Raw genomic sequence first — 26,362 nt, forward strand, 5'->3', positions numbered from 1 at the left:
ATAAATCATACCAATATTTTCTTAGGTCAGTCTCCCAAAGCAATAGAAATGAAAACAAAAATAAACAAATGGTACCTAATCAAACTTACAAGCTTTTGCACAGCAAAGGAAAGCATAAAAAAATTTTTTTAATTAAAAAAAAAAAAACAAAAACGAAAAGACAACCTGCAGAATGTGAGAAAATATTTGCAAATGATGCGACTGACAAGGGCTTAATCTCCAAAATATACAAATAGCTCATACAACTCAACAACAAAAAAAACCCAATTGAAAAATGACCTTAATAGACATTTCTCCAAAGACAACATACAGATGGCCAGTAGGCACATGAAAAGATGCTCAACATCACAATTATTCAAGAAATGCAAATCAAAACTACAGTGAGGTACCATCTCACACCGGTCAGAATGGCCGTCATTAAAAAGTCTACATATAACAAATGCTAGAGAGGGTGTGGAGAAAAGGGAACCCTCCTACACTGTTGGTGGGAGTGTAAGTTGGTGCAGTCACTATGGAAAACAGTATGGAGGTTCCTCAGAAAACTAAAAATAGAGTTACCATATGACCCAGCAATCCCACTCCTAGGCATATACCTAGACAAAACTATAATTCGAAAAGATACATGCACTCTAATGTCCATAGCAGCACTATTTACAATAGCCAAGACATAGAAACAACCTAAATGTCTATTGACAGATATAAAGATGTGGTACATATATACAATGGAATACTACTCAGCCATAAAAAAGAACGAAATAATGCCATTTGCAGCAACATGGATGCAACTAGAGATGATCATACTAAGTGAAGTAAGTCAGAAAGACAAATACCATATATCACTTATATGTGGAATCTAAAATATGGCACAAATGAACCTATCTACAAAACAAACAGACTCACAGACATAGAGAACAGACTTGTGGTTGTCAAGGGGGAGAGGGGGAGGGAGAGGGACAGACTGTGAGTCTGGGGTTAGTAGATGCAAACTATTATATTTAGAATGGATAAACAACAAGGTCCTACTATAGCCCAGGGAACTATATCCAATCTCCTGGGATAAACCATAATGGAAAAGAATATTAAAAAAATGAATGTACATATGTGTATAAGTGAGTCACTTTGCTGTACAGCAGAAATTAGCACAACATTGTAAATCAACTATACTTCAATAAAAAACTAAATTAAGAGTAAAATCAAGAGCCTTGTGATGATACAAAGGACATCCTGCATCAATTCCTTTGTCTACCTCTGTTTCTCGTAACATTCTGGCTTATGATTGGTACTTTAGAGGTATATCCTATGGGTCCGAACAACGGACTCTGGCCGGGCTGGTATTTAGATTAAGAGATCAATGACCAGTCAAGCTGGGGTGGGTGCTTATGCCACCTTAAACAAGCTTTGTCCCTCTCCACTTTGCCAGGCTTTCCGTGCTAGATAGTGATGGATATAAATGAACGAATTATCCCTGTCACTGTTTCTGTTTAGTGGTCAGTCATGGATTTGAATTTGGTTTGTTGCTTTGAGTTTTAGCAATCTTTATTGGAAGAATCAAATTAATGGTGTCTAGCTATCCCTTTGAGGAGATTTGGCATTAATTAACTCTGTAACAGGCATAGGGGACCACTGAGGAGGAGAGAGGCTCTGAAGTAACAAACAAAGGTACTACTTGTGCTAGTGAGGGGGAGTACATTGCTGCCATTTGGGAAACACATTAATTCTTTCAGACTGCCAGTGTCATGCAGTGTAATAAAAAGGGCAATTTATCAAATGGTACCTTAATGGCCTAGAAGGGTTAATGCAACTTTAGCTGAAGATTGTGCTCTTTTCCGCAGTAAAATCACAATGGTTTCTTCACAAAGTCATTTAGGTTAGAATGTAATGCCATTAGCCCCCAGAATGAGGAGGGGAAGAGAAAAATAGTGAAAGAGGGAAAAGAAAAGCGGGGGAGGGGGGAGAGTCACACATTGTCATTTTATGATCTGCTCTTTTTGGAAAGGAGAATTTCCTCATATCAAGGCCTTTACCCATCCTTCTACCTCACACCCCCTTGGTCCACAAACAAACACGCATAAATAGAAATTGCCGTCATTCTAATAAAAGTGCTTCTGAAGCCCATGTGAGCTCACAATGCGAAGTGATTAGAGTGGTCCAGAGGAGTCTTTAATTAAAGATGCCATTGACAAGATAACAATGGTTTGTGAACATGGCTAATAGGTCTGAATGGAAGGGGCACCTTAATTCAATAAGAGGAAAGTCATTGGTTCGTGAGTTTGATTGCACATTGTAAAGGAATAGCACATACTATAATTATTTTTATTTTGTATGTGCCATCTCTTTTATTGCCCATGCTGGAAGTAGAAATAACCTGTCCTATTAAGATATTTAAAATATATCATCCTTTCCACTTCACTTAGTTGTAGCCTAATAAAAATGCCGAGAGAAGATGCCAGCCCACACTGAGGCTGCCCTCCTTGCTTACTAAAACACGCCCTTTGAAAACCTGGATAATCAACCGCCTCACTCCCTTGGTTACAGTCTTTAACAACTTCCCAGGACCCCATAAAGTTATATGCAGATGTGGAGCTTCACTCTGCATAGAAACTTGTGCAGCTGAAGTGTGAAGATAACCCAAAAGTCAACTGACACCCCCAAGATTGTGTGGTGTCTGGGAGATGGCTGTGGGTCAGGAGGCAGCGACAGAGGGGTCTTTAGGTCCTAACTTTAAAGTGAACAAGCCATGAAAGTCCCGGTGGTAGAAGAGTGGTAGACAGAAGAATGGCGCCCCAAGGATGTCCACATCCTAATCCCCGGAACCTTACATGGCAGTAGGGACTTTGCAGATGTGATGAAAGTTAAGGACCTTGAGAAGGAGAGATTATCCTGGATTATGCAGGTGAGCCCACAGAAGGATCCTTATAAGAGGAAGGCGGGAACACCAGACTCAGATAAGGAGACTGATGTCATACTGCTCACAGATGGAAGAAGGGGTTTCCAACCAAGGAATGCAGGCAGCCTCTAGAAGCTGGAAGAGGCAGGGTAATGGATCCTTTCCTAGAACCTCCAGAAAGAACACAGCCCCGCTGACACCTTCATTTTAGCTCTATGGGACTTCCACCTACAGTACTGTAACATTATGAATTTGGGTTGTTTTCATCCAGTAAGTCTATGGAACAGCAATAATAGAAAACCAACACAGGCCTCTGTGACCACTCTACGCATGTCAAAGCCCTGTTTTCCTAAGGCTTTCTCCAGGGTATATGAAAACAATGTTAGCAACTCTCATGCCAACATTACACACCTTCGAAGTTCCAGGTTTGGAGACCATGTCCCAGGGAACATCCGTCTCTCCGACTGCCTGTCCCCCGCCGCCCCACACAGACACACACCCCAGGACCACCAGAGGACAGGAGATTCTAATCCCAGCTCTGTCACAAGTGGGTGTAACTTCGGCCATGTCCCTCCACCCCGTAGCATGCCCTTCTGTTTCCTCATCTGAATGGTGATGGTGTTGGCCTGATTACTCTTAGGTCCTTTCCCAGCCCCGAAATGAAATGATTCTATGACATAGGACTCGGGTTCCTCCAGGGAAGGCTGTTTGGCTCATTCAAAATGCCAATGAGTAAACCACTTAGCAGATAATAAAAACTGTCAGAGCAGCATGCCGCCTAGATCCTCTCTTCTCCCCTCCCCTTCTTTCACTTTAAAGCACTCTCCCTGAGCCATCATTATTCCACTTCTCATAGTAAACAAAGCTAAAACGCCAACACTGCATGAAAGATGAGGTTTAAGTTGTGTCTAGGAACTGGTGATTTACACAGGATTTGCGATTCCTTTAGTATATTAATTGGTAAACACCCTATGAATGTGTGTGTAAACTAAAGCCTTTGAACATAGGCAAACAGTTTAATCTCTCAGTGTGGTGTCTCTCAAACTTCAGCAAAGTCAAATCCTCATTCCAGCCCGTATGTAATTGCCCTCCCACCCCAAGCCCCTTGTGCCAACTCCCTTCCCGTGATCCTACTGCAGATAATACCAAGTGGGTGACACAGATCTTTAAACCCTTTAATAGCAGAGATGTATGCTTCCATCCTCAGTTAACTGGGCTTGTTGCTTATTGTAATCCACTCTTCTAACTGGCTCCTCTCCCACCCCAACTAATGGCATAGAATGGCTTGAAGAGCTGTAACGTTATTTCCAGTTACTGCTAATCAACCCCCCAACCTGAGAGCCTTCCATATTAACACACGTGCTACTTAGAGAAAGAGGATGTAGGGACAGTCCCTGTGCATTTGCATTTTCTACTATAGTAGCATCATCCAAAGCCATAATCGTGAGCATTTCAACTTGACCGGCATCTGAATTCCATTTCAGAAGCCTACCCGATGTATATCTGACAGACCACCGAGCCCCCGCTGCGTGAGGCTTTGCTTCGGATATTTGCTCAAGAACCACACAGCTTTTCTCAAACGTTAGCGCAGGGCTAACTTGCAAGCAAGGAACGCAAGTGAAAAACATGAGTTCCCAGCTCCTACCTCAGAAATACTGAATCCAAATCGTCATGGGTGGTATCCAGGAATATAATTTTAAACAAGCTACCCAAGGAGTTTGAAACCACGTTACAGTTTTAGGGCCACTTAAAGACTGAAAGAGGAATCAATTGTGATAAAGAGATTTTGCTCAACTTCTCTCTTTTCTCGTCTGTTCTGCTCCTGATGCCCTATTCTCCCTTTCCAGAAGTCTATTTTCTTAAATCATACATAGCAGTTACTAGAGTTAAATCCCCCAGGAAACCTAGCCATGCTATTGGGATGGACGGATGAGCCACGCTGGCTTTCTAAAGGGCCCATATCTCCGAGAGATTCTGTGATTATCATTTCCTGGGACTGATCTCAAAGATCTGGTCCGAGCTGCAGAGTGAGATAGGTATCTGACTCGAGTAAAACGAGAAATCATAAACCACAAACGGGTTTTTATCCACAGCAATGTTAGCACTCTAGGTCAGTGTATGAGGGTTTCAATGAAAAGAGAATAATAATAGTAAAACTATGTGTCATCTCAGGTCCAAAACTGTAGGAGGCTGGAGCCAGCTTGCTTTCAGAGCTCTAATTTTAAAACTAAGTACAGCTTCCATCCATCGGCCTTTTATGTCTATTCCATTAAAATATGCTTTAATTATGGATCGACCCAGGGTCTGGCATAGTAAAACTATCATTACTCTCCTGCCCGCGTTCCTGAGTGATGCTCTGGGTAAAGGTGATCAAACCTACATTCATCTATAATACGGACCACAAGGAGGAAAGGAGGGAACGATAATTACCAAGCACAGCATGGCAGACGACAACAACAGTGAAAATCTCGTCTTTAAGTATGGAGCTGATTGTTTTGCTTGAAGAGAGTGACGTGCTACAAGCCTAGGGTCAGGTCAAGAGATATTGAGAGCAAAAGCAAAATGTGCCCGGACGCACCTCCAGACCTGCCGTGGTTAGCACTTGCCACCTTGGAGCTGACCTTCACCGTGACCTTCTGTTGTGACCTTGGTGTGCAGATGGGCGCTGCAGAACGTGAGTCACGATGTGCCAAGGTTTGGACCATGACCTCACCACCACCAAGTGCAGAACGTTCATCACCTCCACCACACATTGTGTGCAGCCGTCAGCGACCCTGCTGACTTCATTGTAAGAGTTCCGGACAGATTCTCCCTGGGCCTCTCTTCATTCATTCATTCATATTTTTTTGTTTGTTTGTTTTGACGGAATTTCAAACTTAAGGAAAAGTGGCAAGAATAGTACAGGTGACTCTTGAACAACACGGGTTCGAACTGGGTGAGTTCACTTTTTAATAGTAAACACGGCTATCTGTGCTTGGTTGGATCCATGCATGTGGAACCACGGATACGGTTTTTGACTGCACAGAGCATTGGCGCCCCTAAACTCCCGTGTGGTTCAAGGGTCAACTGTATAAAGAGTTCCCAGTTCTCCCACACCCAGATTCACAAATGTTAACGTTTTACTACATTTACTGTGTTCTACTCTTTCTCCGCATGTGTGTGGAGAGAGACATGCACATATGGAGAGAGGAATTAATAAATACACATCCACATATATTTTTTTAACCATTGTGAACAAGATGTCCCTTTTTCCCCTAGATGCTTCAGTGTGTATATTCTAAACACAAAGTCTTACATAACCACAGCACAATTATCAAAATCAGGAAATTAACATTGATACAATACTATTATCTACTCTGCAGACTTGGTTCCTATATCACCTCTTATCTGAATAATGTCCTTTATGGCAAATGAAAATCCAGTTCCATTCACTTCGTTTTGTTGTCACATGCCTTTGGTCTCCTTTGATCTGGAGTAGTTCCTGAGTCTGTCTCTGGTTCATGATATTGACTACTTTTAAGAGTGCACATCAGCTATTTTGCAGAAATGTCCCTCAATTTGGGCTGGTAGTTGTCTGATAATTCTTATGATTAGATTCAGGTTATGTATTATTGGCAGGAATGTTACAGAAGCGATGCTGAGTTCTTTTCACTTTTTCTTATCGGTAAGTATGTTCTGAAAATTCATCCCATTACTGGCAAGATTAACTTTGATAACTTGGGTTAGGTGGTGTCTGTATAAAGTCATGTTTACCCTTTGTAATTATTAAGTACCTTGTGGGAAGATACTTTGAAACCACGTAAATAGTTCCTTTTTGTTCTTAAAAATTTCACCAATTATATTAGCATCCCGTTCATAATTCTTAACTGAGTCAGTTATTAATATGATTGGTTGTCAGATGATGACTTCCTACAATTATTAGTTGGCTTCCTATTGTATGGAAGAGTTTTCCCATCCCACTCATCCATTCATTTATATCTGTATCTTTCGTGGGTTCTTATGTTATTCAGTGGCTTATCATCGTTTACTACCATTATTCACTTTGATGCTCCAAGATGTTCCAGATTTGATCAGTGGAAACCACTGGCTCCTAAGCTTGCTTCAACAAATATTTGTGAGTGCTTGCAGCCTATATGAGGCACTGGGGTGCGGGAAATGGGTACAACAATGACCAAAACAGAAAAAAAAAAATCCCTGGCCTTATGGAGCTTACATTTCAGTCTGTGGAAGAGAAAAATAAACAAATAGTATAGTGCATTGGAGGGCAATGAGTGTGAAGTCAAAGAAAAACAAAGATCAGCTTTTGATGTAGGAATGTTGCAGTTCCACGGCTCAGGCATAACTGGGGAACGCCTTGTTAGTAGGTGTCATTGCAGCAAAGGTCTGAAGGGCACGAGGGAGATAATCATGGGGATGTCTGGAGGAAAATTCCAGAGCAGCAGAAACAAATGCAGTTCCTCGAGGGGGAACAAGCTGGCATTTTTAGTGGGATTCCTCAACTCAGTATCATGAGTTGAGGACAGACCATGGAAGGGAAGCATGAAAGCCTTGCCAAGGTGCCTTCATTTCTTAGAGTGCACATCCCTAAGGCATTGGGGATTCTCTTAAAGCACGTACTGAGATAAGAACCATCTATTGAATAAAGTAGCCATCTCAAAAACACAGTTGCTATAGAAATAAGACTCATAAAAAGGTAGGAGAGGTGGGAGGTTCAGAGTTGAGAAGCAGAACTTTTATGCATGGAGCACATACTAGGCGCTTTTTAGGCTTTACTTCTTTTAACTCTAGAACAATCTTAGAGTAGGTATTATGTTGCATGGGAGGCAAGTGAGGCTCCGAAAGGCTTTCCCTTCTGCCACCATGTCTGGTTTTCATGCCACAGAAAAGGTCACACGAGGGGTGTAATATCAGGGATGATGCCACAAAGTGAGGACACAAGAATGTTCTTTTCATCCACCTTCTATGTTATCTGCGGCTCCTCTTAGTTTCCCCTGCTGGTAACTAAACAGGGTTAGTCACGTGGGGCTTTCTGTCTTGCCAGATTCCCAGGCAAGATGCTCCCAGGCCCTTTACCAGCACCCTTGCCTGCCATGTATATTTATTTTGCGGTTGGGGGCATCAAAGCTGCAAAGCTGGCAGAATTTTCTCCAGAATTCTCAGCTGCACTGCGAGAGCAGAAATTTGAATTCACAACCATGTTTCCATAGAGTTACTCAACAAGCCACCTGCTTACACAGACCTGGCTCTTAAATTATTGATCTTTTTGTATCCGTAAGCATTCGTAAACATGCACCGCATATATATGGAGAAAAAGGCCAGGGTGGGGGACACAATGAAAAAATTAAATAGCAGAAGTCTCACGCCACCAGACTTTTCATACGGGAGGGTGTGTGATGCACTGACGTAGTTCATATCACGGTCCTGAAATCGCTGCTGTTATTAGTTCCCAGTTATTATTAGCTCACAGCTATTTTAGAAAAATGTGTTGCCTTTTTTCTTTTTTTAACACCTAGCAAGAGCACGAATACTTCCTTGGCATATACTGTATAATGTGGGCAAACTTAAATGCCATCCGTGCTTTCCTCACAAATCTTTGGTTTTGCCCAATTAAAGCCTTCTCTCCTCTGCTGTCTTGTCCCTAGATGTCCTGGGTCTGTATTCATGGCTACACTTACACTACATCTTTTCCTCCGTCTGTACTTGGGATGTCACGAGAGCCAGCAGTTTGACCAGCAATCTCCTAGTGCTAACAGAGAAACAAAGTGCATCTGTTCACAGGGATCAGGAGCCTGGAAGTCAGAAATGTGTGGTGATTTGGCTGCCATCTCTTTGATTGACTTCTCTGTGACCTTATGTTGTTACCACCTGCCCACACAGGCATGTGGAGAGCTTTAATTAATATCTGTAAATCTCCCTGATTGCCACAGAAAGAAGGTGGCAGAAAAGGGCAAATTATTATTAATTGTCGGGGGAAAAAACGGAGAGATTAAGTTTTGTTCCTTCACCAGAGAGAGACCTACATGCACGGACACCCTTTTCACAGTAGGAGGATTAGATGTGTCTTAATTTACTTCCTTTGCACTTCCGGAAATGCCCAATGGCTGCCTAATGCAAGGGCCCACCCCAGTCCCCACCTAAGTTTCTCCGGGCACCATCTCTGACTCCTAATGCTGCTTACGTTATTACCGAAAGGAGCCCTGCTGTTCACAATGAGTGTGAGAGTTCACCTCATTAGCTGCTTTCCATTCACTTGGCATTAAATAATTCCCCCAATTCCCATATGTTTGAATAATATGTTCAACAAGGGGGGATCATTCTCTGAAAGCGATTAAACAGTTCTTTTAGGAGAGCTTGTCGTTGGTCACTCAGAAGCACCCCTGCTATCCCTGTCTGTGAAGGATGCAGGCGGCAATTACACAGAAAGCACTTAACCCTCTCCAGTGGCGGCGGGCAGGCAACCACACGCAAGCTGCCACCTCGTGCTGGGTACAGCTCACGCTGCAATTTTACATTTTTTTCAAACCTCAAGTATAGCGTTCTAGGCTGTTCACAGAGCATTTGTCATTGCTAATACAGGACTTTCCAAACCCACCCACCTCACCGACTTGCCTGCCCTGCTTCGACATATAAATGCATAAAAGACATTTTCAGTTTAGTCTGTGCTTTGCCTGTATGGGAAGAATTGATAACTTTGGTTTGCCTACGTGGAAGGCTGAATTTTCGGAAGGCAGCTCCAGTGCTTCTTGGGGAGGGAAGAAGACCCTGTGATGGTGTTCAGGTCTATTTTAGATACAGTAGATACAAGATGCTCCTTCTAGCTTATAGGCCCCCGTGCCTTTTATCGCAACAGTGAATTATAGATAATGAGCTAAAGTGTGGCCATGACCAACTGGAGAGGGAACAAGCAGTGTCAACAAAAGCAATTCAGAAATTAACAACATGTTAGGGGTACTCACAGAAAACCTGTTTGTTTACACAAGGTCACAGACAAGGTAGTATCTTTCAGTACTGATTCCATCCTGCTCAAAGGGTTGCTTTTTTGATCAGGGATGACATTTCTTAAATGTCCTTCCTAGGCGAGATGAGAGAAAGCTTAGGTAATAATACCAGTCCTAGCTCTCATGTTGCATTGTTCGTCTGAGAGTCCTAAACTGCTTTATGGACTATATTCTGTATCAGTGTATTTCTTACAAGTGAAAATAAAGGGGAAGAAAATCAACCGGCTTGTTCAAAAACATATAAGCAGTTGGGGAAAATGAGGAGACTTCTGGGTTCTCATTGATTGCTGTCCTGTGAACTACCCCATTTACTCTTTGGGGCAGAGATTAAAAACAAAAGACACAAAAATGGAAGAGGGAGGCATTCAGTAAGGTGGTATTTATTTCCTTTTAGTTAAATTTCTTTGATCTGTTTCGTGGCTCTGCCTTCCTACTGTAAATTATTCACAATACAGAAAAATCTGAACACCAGGTTTAGGTAGAATGATTTTAAATTTAGAGCTAAAATAGGAAAGAGATGAAACATATATATTTATGTATTTGATTATGCCGTTTATAACTGTCTACTGTGCTATTGCTATATAACTTGTGTATTTGTGCATTGGCAGAAAATAAATGTTTTCAAAACCAGAAGAGACATACTCAGTCCTGGTACGTTTGAAGTGTTGCTTTGTTCACAAAAATAATTTGTTTTGTTGCTGACTAGCATTAAACATATTTATAGAATGTGTTGTTGGGAGAAAGGAGTGTGATGATGGTAAGATTACCAGATCGGTCATTTCTATGAGGTCCTTGGCCTTGGTCATTGATAACGTTATCAATGAGAATAAGGATTCAGCAGCTGGTGTGTGACCCGCCAGCCAGGTCTTTGCTTTCTCCTGCTCTGCCCTGTATTTCTGAAGAAGCATTTGTCATTTTGTTTTTCAAAAGCTAAATTTGAAATCTAGGCTCAACCTCAGTCTGTGTGCTTGAGCAGTTCAGGATAGATGGCTGTGGTCCAGCAGAGCCATCCTCCAGGAGGTGGTGTTACTCAGGAGGGAGTCCCGGGAAAGGATTTTGCTAAACCTGCAACTAAATTCTCATTCACATATGCCCCGCTGCTTTACCTGCTGCTCTCTTTTATCCTTTCCCAACCGTACAGCCTCCAGTCAGATGGATCTGAGGTACTCCTGAGTCCGGAAGTCACCTGTGGTCCCCCCGACATGATTGTCACCACTCCCTTTGCCCTGACCATACCCCACTGTGCAGACGTCAGTTCTGAGCACTGGAATATCCATTTAAAGAAGAGGACCCAGCAGGGCAAGTGGGAGGTGAGACCTGAGTCTTTCTTTTTTAAAAAACGGGGTTTGGGTTCCACCCGTGGAATGGATTTAACTTTTACCCTCTCTTCACACAAGTCAGCTGTGAAATTTGTGAGCATTTACTTGTTTTTCAGAGGGTTGGTGGCAAGTGTTCACAGCATCGAGGTATTGGCTAGTGTTTTGGGGCACGGTGTGTGAGTGTGAGTGTGTGTGTGTGTGTGTGTGTGTGTGAGAGAGAGAGAGAGTGAGAGTGAGAGAGAGAGAGAGAGAGAGAGAGAATATGGAAAAGAGAGGCCAGAGAGGATACAGAGTTTTTCTTTGGATTTTAGAATACAGTTGTAATTACCCTCATAGACATGTACCCTGTGTATCTGCCTTTGGTACATAAGACTGTGACTCCCGCCTTTGTTCCCAGGCCATGTCCCTGTCTGAACTGACTTTCCTCTGTGGCTTCTGTGGGGTTAGGGAAGAGGCCCAGGGCAAGCAAGCTGGATTCATAAAAGGAATCACTCTATCTGTTTTTGCCATCATAGGGATTGTAACAAATCTATGTTGAAGTATTCAGAAACAGAGTAGCTGCTAAATAGATGTTCATGAATTAATGAATGCATTGAAAATCATTCTATCTTGCCCTGTGTGTACGAGTACATGTAAGAAACAGTACAAGGAGAGAATAAAAGGGACAAAATGAGAATCCACAAGAGGAGAGTAAAGACAAGGGACACGGCCACAGCAAAGAAAGATGGCAGTGGAATGACTATTCTTAGTGAAACCTCTGATTTATCTGTCTGATAGGGATTCCTTTGGTGTCTGAGGTCAGTTTGCATGAAAGCAGGTGAATTATCTTGCTGGAACACAATGACCTGTTCCAGCCCCGGGATCTTACCTCCCCAGTTGGTGCTTCAGGCAAAAGAAGTAAAAGGAAAATCATGTTTCTTGTGGAGAAGAAAATTCCCAGTTGCTTCAGTGGATGACATTTACCCTACCCAGCTATGTCTTGAAACTCATCGCTATTCTTTATTGAAAATGCATTCTGCTATTTATTCAGTTGTGGTACAACCACAGGCAAATTTCCTGGGGTGTCAAGTTCCATGGGTTTCATAAAGGGGCCAGGTTTTGTTCTCTTTTCCATTACGTCTTGCTTTGCCTTGATTTTTACCATCTTCGTTTTTCTTCCCAGCACTTCCTCATGGTCATTTACATCCAGATGGTGTTAGATTCATGCTCTATCACATGTCACACATACCTTATCAGGGAGGGTGAAATATTCTGATACGTCTTATCCAAACCATTTATTGAATGGTCCCTCGTGAATGATTTTGATGGAATGAAAGAGGAAAAAATAATTTGAAAGAAAATAAATATTACCTTAAGGATAGGGAAAGAGGTTTTCAGAAATAGACCTTTATAAAAACATAAAAGTTTGCTCATTGATATTAATGTTCAAGGCTGTTTTGTTGTTGTTGTTGTTTTTAATTTGGCCTTGAACAAATTAACTGAAAATTGGAGAACTTTGAAAGTGACATTTGTTATAATCTACTAAATCGAATCCCAACACCCTGAATATAGCCATTCCTTCGGTTCCTGATGTCGGCAGTTATTTTGAGAAAATGAGTTCAATAAAAATATTCTGAAAAAAATGTCAGGTCCTTGCAAAGTGACTGTTAAATCACATTTGATTTCCCAAGCTGAGAGAATTCAACAGACCTTTTCCCAACAGGAAGTGATGTCGGTAGAGGATGAATCCACATCCTGTTACTGCCTTTTGGACCCCTTTGCATGCCACGTGCTCCTAGACAGCTTCGGGACATACGCCCTCACTGGAGAACCAATCACAGACTGTGCCGTGAAGCAGCTCAAGGTTGCGGTTTTTGGCTGCATGTCCTGTAACTCTCTGGACTACAACTTGAGGGTCTACTGTGTGGACAATACCCCTTGTGCATTTCAGGTCAGCCTTTTCTCTGTAATTCTTCTTGGGGTGTCATGAAAGCATGGGGTTTCCTGAAGATCGGTATCAATAGAGAATCCGATCGCAGAGGGTCTGGAAAATGAACCCACATCACTGGCTCGATGGGGAAACCTCTCTCGAAACAAGAGCTGTGTTACTATGTGTCCAACAGTGTGCTGAGGGTACAAGGTACTTGGCAGTCAAGAAGAGAGAAGAGTTAAATGAACACATAAGGAACACTGTGTGCTAAACGAGAAAACTGACTAGAAGTATAGTTGAGATTCAGAAAACAGAGACCCAATGGCAAGAGAGGAATTGGAGAAGAGTTTTGGAGGACCCTCAGGGTACTTTCTTGCATGAATGAGATTTAAGAGCGAAAGAGGAAGGGATACCATGTCCAGAAAAAGAGAATGGCGTGAACCACAGGAACAAGAGTTATTTGATGTACAGCAAGCAGTAAGAAAAGTGCTTGATCACCTGAAGGTTGTAGTTGGGGAACAACAATTATAAAGCATACCTCTCAGCAGGCTGTCACGTGACATCCTGGACACACAGTCTATTAATTTTTAGGGTTACTAGGGCAGAGATGGTTCCTTTCCATTTTTGGTCCTTTTAATCATGCATGATTCCTTTTAAATTAGCTACTCACAAAGAGTGCAAGTTTATTAATAGCAGCAAAGATAATGTAGAAGTGCCTGTGTAAGCTCTGCCCCTATATACATAGCTCTCCTGAGACATCCCAGATGCCAGCTATTCCAGTTCTGGATCATTAAGTCCATGATGCAGAGCTTTTCCTCAGGAACTAGCTTTTAAGACACTGAGCTGGAAAACTCATATTTACCAACAGAAGAGATACAGTGACCCGAATCCTGAATATAAACCAATAAAGGTGACACAGTGCCAACCTATGTGCCCAGATCTTCCGTGACTACCTCTTCAGTAGCACAGGTCATTATAAAGGGCACGCTTCATATTTGGCTGTTCACAAAAGGGACCTTTTTCATAAGGGGTGCCATTCTGTAAAGAACTTCAGTGTAAGCAGTTAAACCTCATCCTAGGAATGGCATTTTAAACTCTTCATCTGCTTCTGAGACACCCTAATAAGAGGATTTCTCCAAGATAAAATACCTGACAGACATTCAGTAATCAAAAATAATAAATTGACATATGATATCACTTGTATGTGGAATCTAAAAATATGACACAAATGAACCTATCTGTGAAACAGAAACAGACTCACAGACTTGTGGTTGCCAAGAGGATGGGGGGAGGGAGGGATTGGGAGTTTGGAATTAGCAGATGCAAACTATTATACATAGAATAGATAAACAACAAGGTTCTACTGTATAGCACAGGGAACTATATTCAATATCCTGTGATAAACCATAATGGAAAAGAATATAAAAAACAATGTGTGTATATATATATATATATATATATATATGTATAAACAATCACTTTTCAGTACACGGTTTGCAAGGCAGCAGAAACAGAGACGCAGATGTAGAGAACAAATGTACGGACACCAGGCGGGGAGAGCAGGGGGTGGTGGTGGTGGTGGTGGGATGAAGTGGGAGATGGGGATTGACATGTAGACACTAATAGGTATAAAATAGATAACTAATAAGAAAAAAAAGTTTGCGGTACAGCAGAAATTAACACAACATTGTAAATCAACTGTACTTCAAAAAGAAAATTGAGGTTACTGCCACCACTGAATAGTTGTAAAATGCACCATCACACAAGTTGGATGTTTAGTAACTCAGCCAGATTTTGAAAGCTGAGTAAACATGGAGGGCGGGGAGGATTTTCAATCTCCTGGGCTCATATGAGTAACCCACTGCTAACTAGGGTTACTGTTGACGATCTGTTCATCACAACTGCCTTGGAAGTCAGCGATCATAACCAGTTTGGAATTTTCTTTGAATAACAGTCTCACTGCTGATGTATATACCAGTGAGTTAGACATTTGCCCAAGGAGTTTCTTCTAAGGGACTTGCAGATAATGTATTTTCATTCCCATTCATTGCTCTCAGATTCTAGAAGAGCTCAACTGTTAACAGCTGAATTGCAGTGGGAATCATGAAAGTGAGGCTCAAACCACAGCTTTTCAAACCACTATCCATCCCTCTGGGTAGTAGACCCTTCTTAATCAATGCTCGAGAAACTGATATTCTCCCTCGAATTGAATATAAATATCTTTATTTCATCACTGAGAGAGATTTCTTAAAATTCTTTAATTTTGCTGTAGAGAAATGTTTTTTCCAGTGGAGATACCTTTGGCCCCATTGGTCGGAATCTGATTACCTCCAGTGATTCTTTCCCTCTCCTATTATGTCAAATAAAGCTGATTTTAAAGTTGAGTTGGGTTGTACTTGTTATTGACAGGATGTATGTGACAGCTGTCGTGAACAGCAAAGGGCATGCTTCTCCCCTGGGCTTCCGAGAGACCATCAGCCTTGGTTGAATAACTTTTCTGGCCCACAGAAAGATTAGAACATAACTTGTAGCTTTTCTGAACACAACCGTTTACTCTGCGGTCTTAGTCTCTGAGTTTTGTGCAAGAAAGGAATCTTGCTTTCTGGATTTTTACCTTGCTAAGTGAATGTGTTCAGGACCTCGTCCCCAGGTTCATTTAAATGTCCTTCATATCCCAAATCATCTATGTCATATTTTTCATGGCTTCATATATGGTATTTAATTAGAGGGAAATATATAGTTACTAACCCACTAAAACAGTTCCACTTGAAGAAAGCCGTAGCAACAGGACACTTTCGGAACCTCTAAAAGACTTCACACATTAATATTCGCTCCCCACAACTTGTGTGGTGTGAGCCAAACATCTCGTATGCAGTGATGACTCACCTTCTATAACTCGAATAGAACCCTAACTTCTTAATCAAAATTCATAGGTAGTTTTTTTTTTTCATGAAGCATTTCTGCAGAAATTGCCTACCCTGGAATTTGCCTCTGTTATCACTGTAATGAAAATGTTTGTTGTGATTTGGAAATAGAGACCAAGCGTGGCTGTGACAGTTGCTGTATTTATTGTAGTACATCTTTCATAGCTCAAAGTAATGATACATATGAGCCCAGCTAGAACGGGGCTTGTAACCAAGAAGGAAGCCTGGTTAAAGGACATGGTTGCATTTTCACCCAGTTTCCATCTCCCTGGGAAACTATGTCCCCGCCACTATTTAAAAGCCCACCCTCCCTCTCACTGGAAATCCTTGGAAGAAGGGCAGCTTCTAGACCCAACTCCCCTGTCCTCTTAGAACTAGGTGGGGAACTGGCAAGATAGTAGCCTCACCAAAAAATATTCCTTTATAGGATTTTAGTATTTGAACAAACATTCCTTCATTTTTTGCCGTGCCCTCCTTTGCCTCCTGCAGGGCTGCTTCCCATTTGCTCTGGGGATATTTCATCTGAATCCTAGTAGCAATTTCTTTGAATGACAAAAACAAAATGCCTCATGCGCCTTGGTAAGACATAATTAATTTGGTTTCAGATTTTTGAAGCTATGTTCTAATAAATACATCTAAAACCATCTCTATGGAAAATTAAATCCGCTCAGATAGGCTTTTTGAAAAAAATACAAATGCCATCTGCCTGAAGGTGAGAAAGATGACTTGTCCTTCCTGCTCCTGTATTTCTGTAGTAATTAGAGCTACAATTTTATGTTTGTGTTTGACATTGGCGCTTTTGATGAATTCAAACCAAAGGTTGAGGAATGGTGATATATTTTCAAAGTTGTAACATGTTAAGACCTAGGTTTTTGTTATTGTATTTTATTACATTCTCTCTCTCGCTCTCTCTCTCTCTCTCTCTCTCTCACACACACACACACACACACACACACACACACACACACACACACACACACACACACACACACACACACATAGTTCAAACAAACCTTAACATAGGGAAAGGAAGGAATTAAGCACTTGCCCTATCTTAGGGGGGAAAAAAAAACCACAACTAATTTTTTTCTCCACTGCTCCCAGCACTCCTATTCAGTACCTCTGGGTCCTCATTACTTACTTGGCATTAATGGAGATTTAGAATCTAATTTCAGAGGATTTCCTCCAGATGTAGCTCTTGTGTTTATCAATAATACAACCTTGGAAAATATCGTTCACGTAAAGCATTTAAAGGAAAACACCACAGCGACATAACTTCTGTGTGTGTGTGTGTGCGCACTTAAGTTCAACAGTTTTGGCTCATAAATATGTAAATTCAGCCTGCTTGTTTTAGTATCCCTGAAGCACACCTGAATATCGCTGCCTGTCTCATTAAATCAACATAAATGGCTCAGTGAGGCACAAAGCACAAGTTTCTCCTGGCTACAACTCCTAGCCCTGGATGACTAGCAACTGCCAATGTGAAATGATGAAATAGAAGAGACAGAAAAACCACCAACCATAGCCTTTAGGTACATCTTATATATAAGAAACCAGCCAGACCCTACTTTCTACTTTAATTAACACAGATATCAATTTAACAGTAGACTCAGAGGTTTAGCCAAGGGCCCTTATCACATAGGAGGCAGATAGGAAAAAATCAGATGGATATCAGATTCCACTCTCGGGGTGACGCATCCGTGTGAATGACTCCGAAGGAGCTCAGCAGAGTTGTTTGTACCACTGATTCCCAAACCCGGGTGGACATCAGCATCATCTGAGAAGTATTTAAAAATACAGTGTCTAGGCCCAGCCCCTGAGCGGAATACAATAGGTTGAAGGGGCGTAACTGGGAATTCTGTGTTAAGTACAATTTATCCTATTTGGAGAGGGTTTTAAGCTTGCACTCTGAAACCAGTTGTGCCTTTACAAATATATAAATACAGTGATTAGTTCATTATTGGGCTTCTTCATTTTAATAAGTAATTGTTTTGTTACAAAATAGCTATAATTGCTTAATATTTTGTACAAGGTTACAAGACACTGTTAATTGTATGTAGTTCGTTCAGTATGTGGAGATTAAAGTAAGCAAAAAAAAAAAAAAGTAAAAATAAATTATGGTTGTATTTAAATTGGGGGCCCTAAAGCAGAAATCTTTAAGAGGTGCCATTTTCCTCGGTGATAATTGTAAGTGGCTATCCATTTAAAAAATTCCTAATATCCTCCATTCTGTATCTCAGGGATGGCTTAGATAGTATATATAACCACAGGGCAAAAACTGACTTTTTTAACTTTTTATTTTATATTGGAGTAGAGCCGATTAACAATGCTGTGATAGTTTCAGGGGCACAGCAAAGCAACTCAGCCATACATGTACATGTATCCATTCTCCCCCAGACTCCCCTCCCATCCAGGCGGCCACATAACATTGAGCAGAGTTCCCGGTACTATATAGTAGGTCCTTGTTGGTTATCCTTTGTTAAATATAGCAGTGTGTACATGTCAATCCCAAACTCCCTAACTATGCCTTCCCTCCACCCTTCCCCCTGCCCACCCCGGTAACCGTAAGTTCATTCTCAAAGTCTGTGAGTCCGTTTATGTTTTGTAAATACATTCATTTGTATCATTTCTTTTTAGATTCCGCATATAAGTGATATCATACGATATTTCTTTCTCTGACTTACTTCACTCAGTAGGACAATCTCTAAGTCCACCCATGTTGCTGCAAATGGCATTATTTCATTCTTTTTTATGGCTGAGTAATATTCCATTGTATATATGTACCACATCTTCTTTATCCATTCCTCTGTCAGTGGACATTTAGGTTGCTTCCATGTCCTGGCTATTGTAAACAGTGCTGCAATGAACACTGGGGTGCATGTATACTTCCGGACCCTGTTTTTCTCCAGATATATGCCCAGGAGTGGGATTGCTGGGTCATATGGTAGCTCAGTTTTTAGTTTTTTAAGGAACTTCCCATACTGTCCTCCATAGTGGCTGCACCAATTTACATTCCCATCAACAGTGTAAGAGGGTTCCCTTCTCTCCACACCCTCTCCAGCATTTATTGAAAAACAGACTGACTTATGTCATCTTTACATATATCTTGCACCAATGAAAAATTACTTATGGGACAGTGTTAATAGCAGTCTGACCTTCACATGACTCTTAAAAACATAAAGCATAGTATAGGAAAATGCAGGGAAATCTAGTAGGAAAAATACTAGACCATGAACAGGTACTGATATAGTAGCTCTGTCACTAGCCATGTGACTTCAGGCAAATCACTTTCTTGGGGGTAAGGGGGAGGGTCTCCATGTTTTCCTCTGTAAATAATCAAGTTTTAAATCACTAAGTACCTTAAGTTCCCTTCAAGTGTGATGATGCTATGTAGTTTCTAAATATTAAAATAGACTAGCTCTACGCCAAGTAATTCATGGCCTTGAACAAGTCACTTCATCGCCTGACCTTGGTTTATTTCGCTGTACTTTCAGGCAAGTCAGATTTAAAGAACAGGGATACACTTCAGAGAGCCTACCCAGTCAAATATACTTTTTTTTTTTTTTAAATATAAATTTATTTATTTATTTATTTTTGGCTGCATTGGGTCTTCGTCGCTGCACACGGGTTTTCTCTAGTTGCAGTGAGCGGGGGCTACTCTGCGTTGCAGTGCATGGGCCTCTCATTGCGGTGGCCTCTCTTGTTGCCGAGCACGGGCTCTAGGCACGCAAGCTTCAGTAGTTGTGGCTCGCGGGCTCTAGAGCGCAGGCTTGGTAGTTGTGGCTCACGGGCTTAGTTGCTCCGCGGCATGTGGGATCTTCCCGGACCAGGGCTCGAACCCGTGTCCCCTGCATTGGCAGGCAGACTCCCAACCACTGCGCCACCAGGGAAGCCCACAGTCAAATATACTTTGACAAGTCAACACTGTTGTTATTCCATGGCTTTAATATGGTTTGAATAAGCAAATTTCTTATTTGTCCCTGTTTCTAACCTTGAATGGCAAAAAGAAGTTAGTATATTACCATGCTAATGATTTTGCTTGGCTGTGAATAAACCCAAGTAAAGAACTGAAGCCTAAAGATTAAGTGACTTGCCCAAGACCATGCGGAAATGTGATTAGAAGCCTGTGCTTCCATTTTTGGTTTACAAGATGAGTGCCCTCTTGAGTATATATAACCCTCAGAAAATTCTCATACTCCCTTAAACCCGAACAACATTACTCTAAACAAAAATACAAGTCCCTAGCATGGTAAGGCAGAATTCGTGATTGGCCCCTGCCCTATAATATTCATCACCTCCAGCCATACACTTTCCACCCTAACCTTCTATCCCAGCTCTGTCTGGCCTCCGTGCCTTTGTGCAGAGCCCATTCAGTGTCTGGAATGCACTCTCCTTCCCTTTCCCATGAGTAGCCCCTATATTTACTTCCAGGCTCAGTTCAAATATCACTTCCTCCATTAATTTCCCAATTCATTTCCTGGCCTCTCTGCCCATCTGGGTTAGGCACCCTCTGTCTTGCCTTAACCTTTGGGAATATACATATTTGTAATAGTTAGATGCTATATTATACTCATATGCTTGCTGTTCTGACCCTCTCTCTAGACTGTGAGCTCCTTGGTGTTTCATTTCTGTTCACCCAGTGCCCAGCTCAAGCACTGCTCCACTGGACACTCATTAAATCTCAAAAGAGGGAACAGACCAGCATCTGTAAAGACCTAAAGTCAGCGTCTGGCATTAACTCCCTTTCCTCCCACCCTGCCTCTTTCCTTCCACTGCTTGCAGCCCTCACTAGACACTGGCCACTGTGTTATTATGTCCAACGCTTAGACCCACAAGGTAATGAATTATCTAGCACTGCCCTGTCCAGTACAGTAATTGCCAACCATGTGTGCGTATCTACATTTGAATTAACTAAAATGAAAATCTTAGTTCCTTACTCACTCTAACCACTTTGGCTAGTGGATACCATATTGGAAAGCACAGGTATGGACCACTTCCATCATCACAGCAAGTTCAGTGCTGACTCAGGGCCCCAAGACACACCCCTTCCACATCCCAAGAGCTGGAGAAAATGACGCTGGAATGGAATCGTTTAGTCCTGAGAAGAGACATTAGCAACCTTTAACAGTTTGTGTGTACATGAAGGATAAAAGCTGGAAAGCTGCTTCTTAGAAACACTTTCATTAATGTTAATCTATACATAAACAAGAGATGGGAAAGATAACTTCTGAAGCTGCTTTCACTCCCTGATAATTGAAATGTAAGTTTTATTGTATTTATAAACCTATTTGCCTGGCTTCTTAACAACCTTTTTTAGACTCTGGGAAGATTATAGGACATCATTAAAGGATTTCAGTTTTCCTATTTATCCTAGCTCTGCAAGGAAATTATAAGTCAATTAACGGTGATTTTTTTAAATGGGGATTTAGGGAAATCTTTCATCTCCACTAACACTGAAAACCTCACCCCCTACAGTAGTTTGACATTTTATAGCGTTCATATCTGTTCTATTATTTCACTTGTCTTATGGAGATGATTCTAAACGCCACAAATTTGGAACCAGTTAAATGGTTTGCTTAGTAGAATGTATGTGAATTGTGTTTGTATGAGATATAATTACAAAGATTTGTCAGTGAAAGATAAAGGAGTATTTATCTCAGGAATTTGATTTTTTTCCTGAGCTGAAACTGACTTGACAACTTATTTTTTCTTGGCCTTTTGGCATAACTTCTGTGAACATTACTACAAATAAACATGATACATGCACTTTGCAAGATTTATTTTGAGCTAAAGGATAAGTATTGGATGATGCCTGTGTTAGTGACAAACAAGGGAACCAGACGAGGAGTGGAGTGGAGGAGGGGCTGTGTCTCCCCTTCTCATGAAATATGATGATGTGTTAGGTTAAGTACAAATACATCCCTTGATTACGGGCACAGTGTGTGTAAAAGCCTCAACAATACAGTAATGAAGAACAATTGTTTCTTTGTGTCCAGATCCTTAGTTCTCAGCAGCCTGTAGCCCCTTAGCCCTGACCTTGCAAGGATGGGGGCGGGGCGTAAAAGTAGAGTGTGCTCATCATGCTGTTCGTCTATTCCTGGGAGACACATGAGAGGGAGTATACGTATCTATGGAAGGAAAACGTGGAGGAAATTGGGTACTTCATTGCTGTGCTTCTTTCTTTTTCTTGCCCTATAGGAAGTGGTTTCAGATGAAAGGCATCAAGGCGGACAACTCCTTGAAGAACCAAAGTTGCTGCATTTCAAAGGGAATACCTTTAGTCTGCAGATCTCTGTCCTTGATATCCCCCCATTCCTCTGGAGAATTAAACCATTCACTGCATGCCAGGTACTGGCCCAATGGGTTTCTGACAGAAATAGCTTTGCTTTAACCAGCACGCATATCACAAGCCCTGGTGAGGGTACTCTTGACTTTCCTCCTCCTTTGAAACTGTGGATTTAATTTCAAAACTGTCACAGACATGTAACAGTTTGCACTACAGCCAGGGAATGAAACCTACTGTCATAAATCCATGGGTTTCTAACACGTGGGGGAAAAAGGGGCTTGTGTGTCAGGTAATGTGACATTTCTCCTCTCTCCTGCTTAAATCGCCACTCGGGATAGGTTGAAGGTGGTCATTTAACAACTTAGAGCAGGATGTGTTTGTGGGTTTGTTTTGATTCAGATCAGTTCATTATGAGACACAGTTTTAATCCTGTTCAAGTACGAATGAACTGGATGTCAGGGAGAAACCTTTTAAGGGTGATAATTTTGAGTTGTAGAGCACTCTGGCCAACCAGATGGGAACAAGAGAGTTTGTCCTGAATATATAAAGTGCTTGCTGCCAGATGAATTGAGCAAGATGGGAAGAAGAAATCACAAATTGAAAAACAAAGAAATGTCAATGCCTCTTTGGGTTTTTTAACCTTTCCATCTTTACAGCATTCATTTTTTTAAAAACCATGCACAAGATATACCGGCTTGTCAGAATGGAAATAAGCCAAATCTCAAAGAGAAAAACCTTGCCCATGCCATGAGAGTTAGAAAAAAGTTAGAAAGAGAGTTAGAAAAACACCTTACACTTCTAAAATTCAGAATTTTCAAATTGGTTAAGGCCATATTTTTATATTTACTTTTCAGATTTCTCATTACCTTGGGAATTGCCCCCTCTATGTATAATTTTAGTGCATTCAAAGCAACAAGAATCTCTCTCAGGGCCCCGTACAATTTTTTTTTTTTTTTGAAAACTTTACCATTTTTTTTTTTATGGAGAGAGGTTTTCTATGAATAAATGTGTTATTTATGATGTTCTAGACCTAGGTGTCTCTGTTTCCCAGAAAGCAGTATTCAAAGTTTCTAGTCCAAATTGAACTTCAGGGTATTATTAAAACAAATCCTGATAGTCATGCAAATTCCTCTGTGTATTAATCTTTATTGATTTAAGGGCATCATTTCACTGGATCTGGTACAAGTGACTCAGTCCAAAGTAACTATTAAGTTTAATGCTTGGAGATTAAAAAAAAAAAATCAGATGAAAGAACCATAACCTCTCAGTGGCACTTAAACAACAATTCCAACACCAGGGATTCCAAAGAGAGCCTCAGGTACAAAAGGCTTGGTGGGGGTTAATGCCTGCCCACCCCAAAGGATGCAACAGGGCCAGCCAAAGGCAAAAAGCACTGGCTAGCAAGAAAACCCAACCAGCTTTACTGCCAGGGTAGGTTGGATTACATAGAGGTTGTGAACATGTATAAGCATTTGCCTTCTGTAATTGAGCATAATTTGAAAGAGTCTTGGAAGGCTGAGAAACAATTTAATTTTCTCTGCACCAGGAGGCTTGCCACTGTTTTCATTTCCACTTCATTTTTCTTCCCCACAAATGGCTTTCTGCTCTATTCTTCCTTTCTCTTCGCCACCCTTAGAACCAATTTCTTTGCTCCTGTGATCACTGAACCCCCAGCAATATGCCTACATGTTGTGCTTGTCTTAATGGCCATGCTGTGTTTGCTCCAGGCATCAGATTCTCACACTCTGGGGAGGGTTTGTGTTCAGCCTGCTTGAACTTCATGGAGAACATCATGTGCGCTGACAAACTCGGTGTGGATAATAGAGAATGGCTTTTTGTTAAGGCTTAGTGGATGAGAACTCACAGAGCACTATTGTGGAGACAGAAAACCTCACTCCTCCTGACATCATTTATAGGTCTCTCCTTCAACTGGTAAATGTTCCTGTCATCTTCTGCCATCTTCCAAGTCAGTGGGTAGAAGACCTCTGGTATTCTTGTCTTCTTATTCCTCTCTCCCTTTCTCTAACTTCAAATCAGGAATCTGGGAAGTGACATATTCCAGTTGGTACCCAAAGCTTACTCTCCTAAAAAACCTTCCTTTTTTCTTCTGGGAAAGGTGGAATTTCTCAGGGAGGTATCCAGTGCATAGAATAGTTGCCCTATCAGACACCAACCAAGAGATGTTTTTAGAATGATGTGAGTTCAAGATTGGGTCCAGAGCTATGTGGTGAGAGCCTACATATTAGGACCAACTAGATTTTAAATCTTGTTGGTTTCGATTCTGGAGGATGACAATTTATAAAATGCTAGGCTACAACCCTTATTGCTTATGAAACCAGGTATGATGGGTGAAAGGGAAGGGCATGTGAGTTCTTAGGAGATCTGGTTACCATAGACCCCACTAACCTTGATTCAAAGAAAAAAATGAGGCCCACAACACTAGTCCTTCCAAAATAAAGAATTAATTATGCCCCCTTTTCTTAAGACTCTACCACAATTAGTGATATGCTATTGTCCCCTTGGAAGACTTAGCAACCCTCCTTTAGAGGGAAATAACTCTGCTCTCAGTAGGTTACTGGGACCTGAGAACTACTTAATCATCGTTGCCTTTATTCCTTGCTGCCTGTGGGGTGAAGAAGCTGTAATAAACAGTATGCAATAAAATATTAATTTATTTTCTAAATCCTACAAAACACCAAGCCAGGCTGTCACCTCTGTAGGATAAAAGCAGCTGTCTTACAGCATGCTATGTATCTTGGAGAACCCAGTGTCTGTCTCCTGCTAGGATATGATTTACATGGTCCCCATCTGCTAGGAAACTAATTATAATGGGACTCAAAATGGAAACATTTCCGGAATTCTTGAAACCCCCATAACTTTGCTACACTTCGTCCTCTTGTATTACTTCCCACATAATTCCTCTCCGCTCAGTGAGCATCTTGGTGTTTTGTTTTGCCTTTTTTTTTTTTTTTTTGAATAAATGAAAGCAAAGATGATTGCCCTGAAAACACACTAATCACAGTGCTTCTAATTCTATTATTTTTAAATGTTTTGTTGAGCACTACCGGCAGCTGCTACTCAAGTCAACAATTAAAAAATATTCTTTTGACACTGTCTTAATATCAGATTTTTTAAATGTTTTGACTGTGTGCAGTAGAATGGAAAGAGAAAAGAGAAGAATTTTTTTGTGTGCCGATTCTCATGTCTTTCTGCAAGAAAACATTATCTCTGTGGCGGGTTTTTCCAGTGTTCTCAGGAGAAAATATACAAAATTTAGCAAGTGACACCACAGAAGATACTTTTCAATAAGTGGTCAGTGCCTTTTTTTTTTTTTAATTTAAGGAAGGTAAGCATTACCAAGGATTCAAAGCTACTGCAGAAAAAATGTAGGTTTGTTTAAGATCTGGACCTTGAATTCAGCTCTGTCTAGAGCCCTGAAGTCCAAACATTTATATTACCCTGTAATGACTCAAATTTCAAACGAAAACCTCCTTAGTTAGCTTATTTAGGCAAAAACACCTATGAACCGTGGAGCCCTCTGTTATAGTTACTTTTGTTGAAGGGGATGGTGCAGAGTAACTCTATCAAAACGTACTGGCTTGGGGAAGAAAGTGAGTTTGAGGGCTTGTACGTTGAGACTGGAGAGAGTGAGGATGAGGTGACAGAGGATGGAAGAAGCCCTTGAAGGCCAGGCAGGGGACTGTGTTTGTTTTGTTTTGTTTTGTTTTGTTTTGTTGGCCACACAGCACGTGGGATCTTAGTTCCCCCTGCAGCAGAACCGTGGAGTCCTAACCACTGGGCCACCAGGGAAGTCCCAGGGGGCTGTGTTTATCACGCAGGCATCCTGGGGCCATTCTGGTCCCCCAAGCAGAGGAATCATGTAATGAAAGCAGAGTTCCCAGGTGATGCGGTCACATCAGTGCCCCCCCCAACTCATGATTACAGGTAAAAGAGAGACCATAAGCTCTTCCCTAAAGAATACCAATCAACTGCTTTCTGTTTCCTCCCCAGTCAAGCCTCAACCCCCTCAATAACTCGT

General features: G+C 41.4%; 1 protein-coding gene across 1 annotated transcript in view; it reads left to right on the plus strand.

The window, feature by feature from the left end:
* The window catches only part of UNC5D (unc-5 netrin receptor D), a 288,529-nt gene that overhangs the window by 230,911 nt on the left and 31,256 nt on the right, over nucleotides 1-26,362 (plus strand). The window contains exons 12-14 of the mRNA XM_036838629.1: nucleotides 11,027-11,195; nucleotides 12,907-13,134; nucleotides 22,236-22,385. Of these exons, the coding sequence (XP_036694524.1) occupies nucleotides 11,027-11,195; nucleotides 12,907-13,134; nucleotides 22,236-22,385 (547 nt within the window). The remainder of the gene's footprint in view (nucleotides 1-11,026; nucleotides 11,196-12,906; nucleotides 13,135-22,235; nucleotides 22,386-26,362) is intronic.

This window comes from Balaenoptera musculus, chromosome 21 (assembly GCF_009873245.2).
Source record: "Balaenoptera musculus isolate JJ_BM4_2016_0621 chromosome 21, mBalMus1.pri.v3, whole genome shotgun sequence".
Lineage (NCBI taxonomy): Eukaryota > Metazoa > Chordata > Mammalia > Artiodactyla > Balaenopteridae > Balaenoptera > Balaenoptera musculus.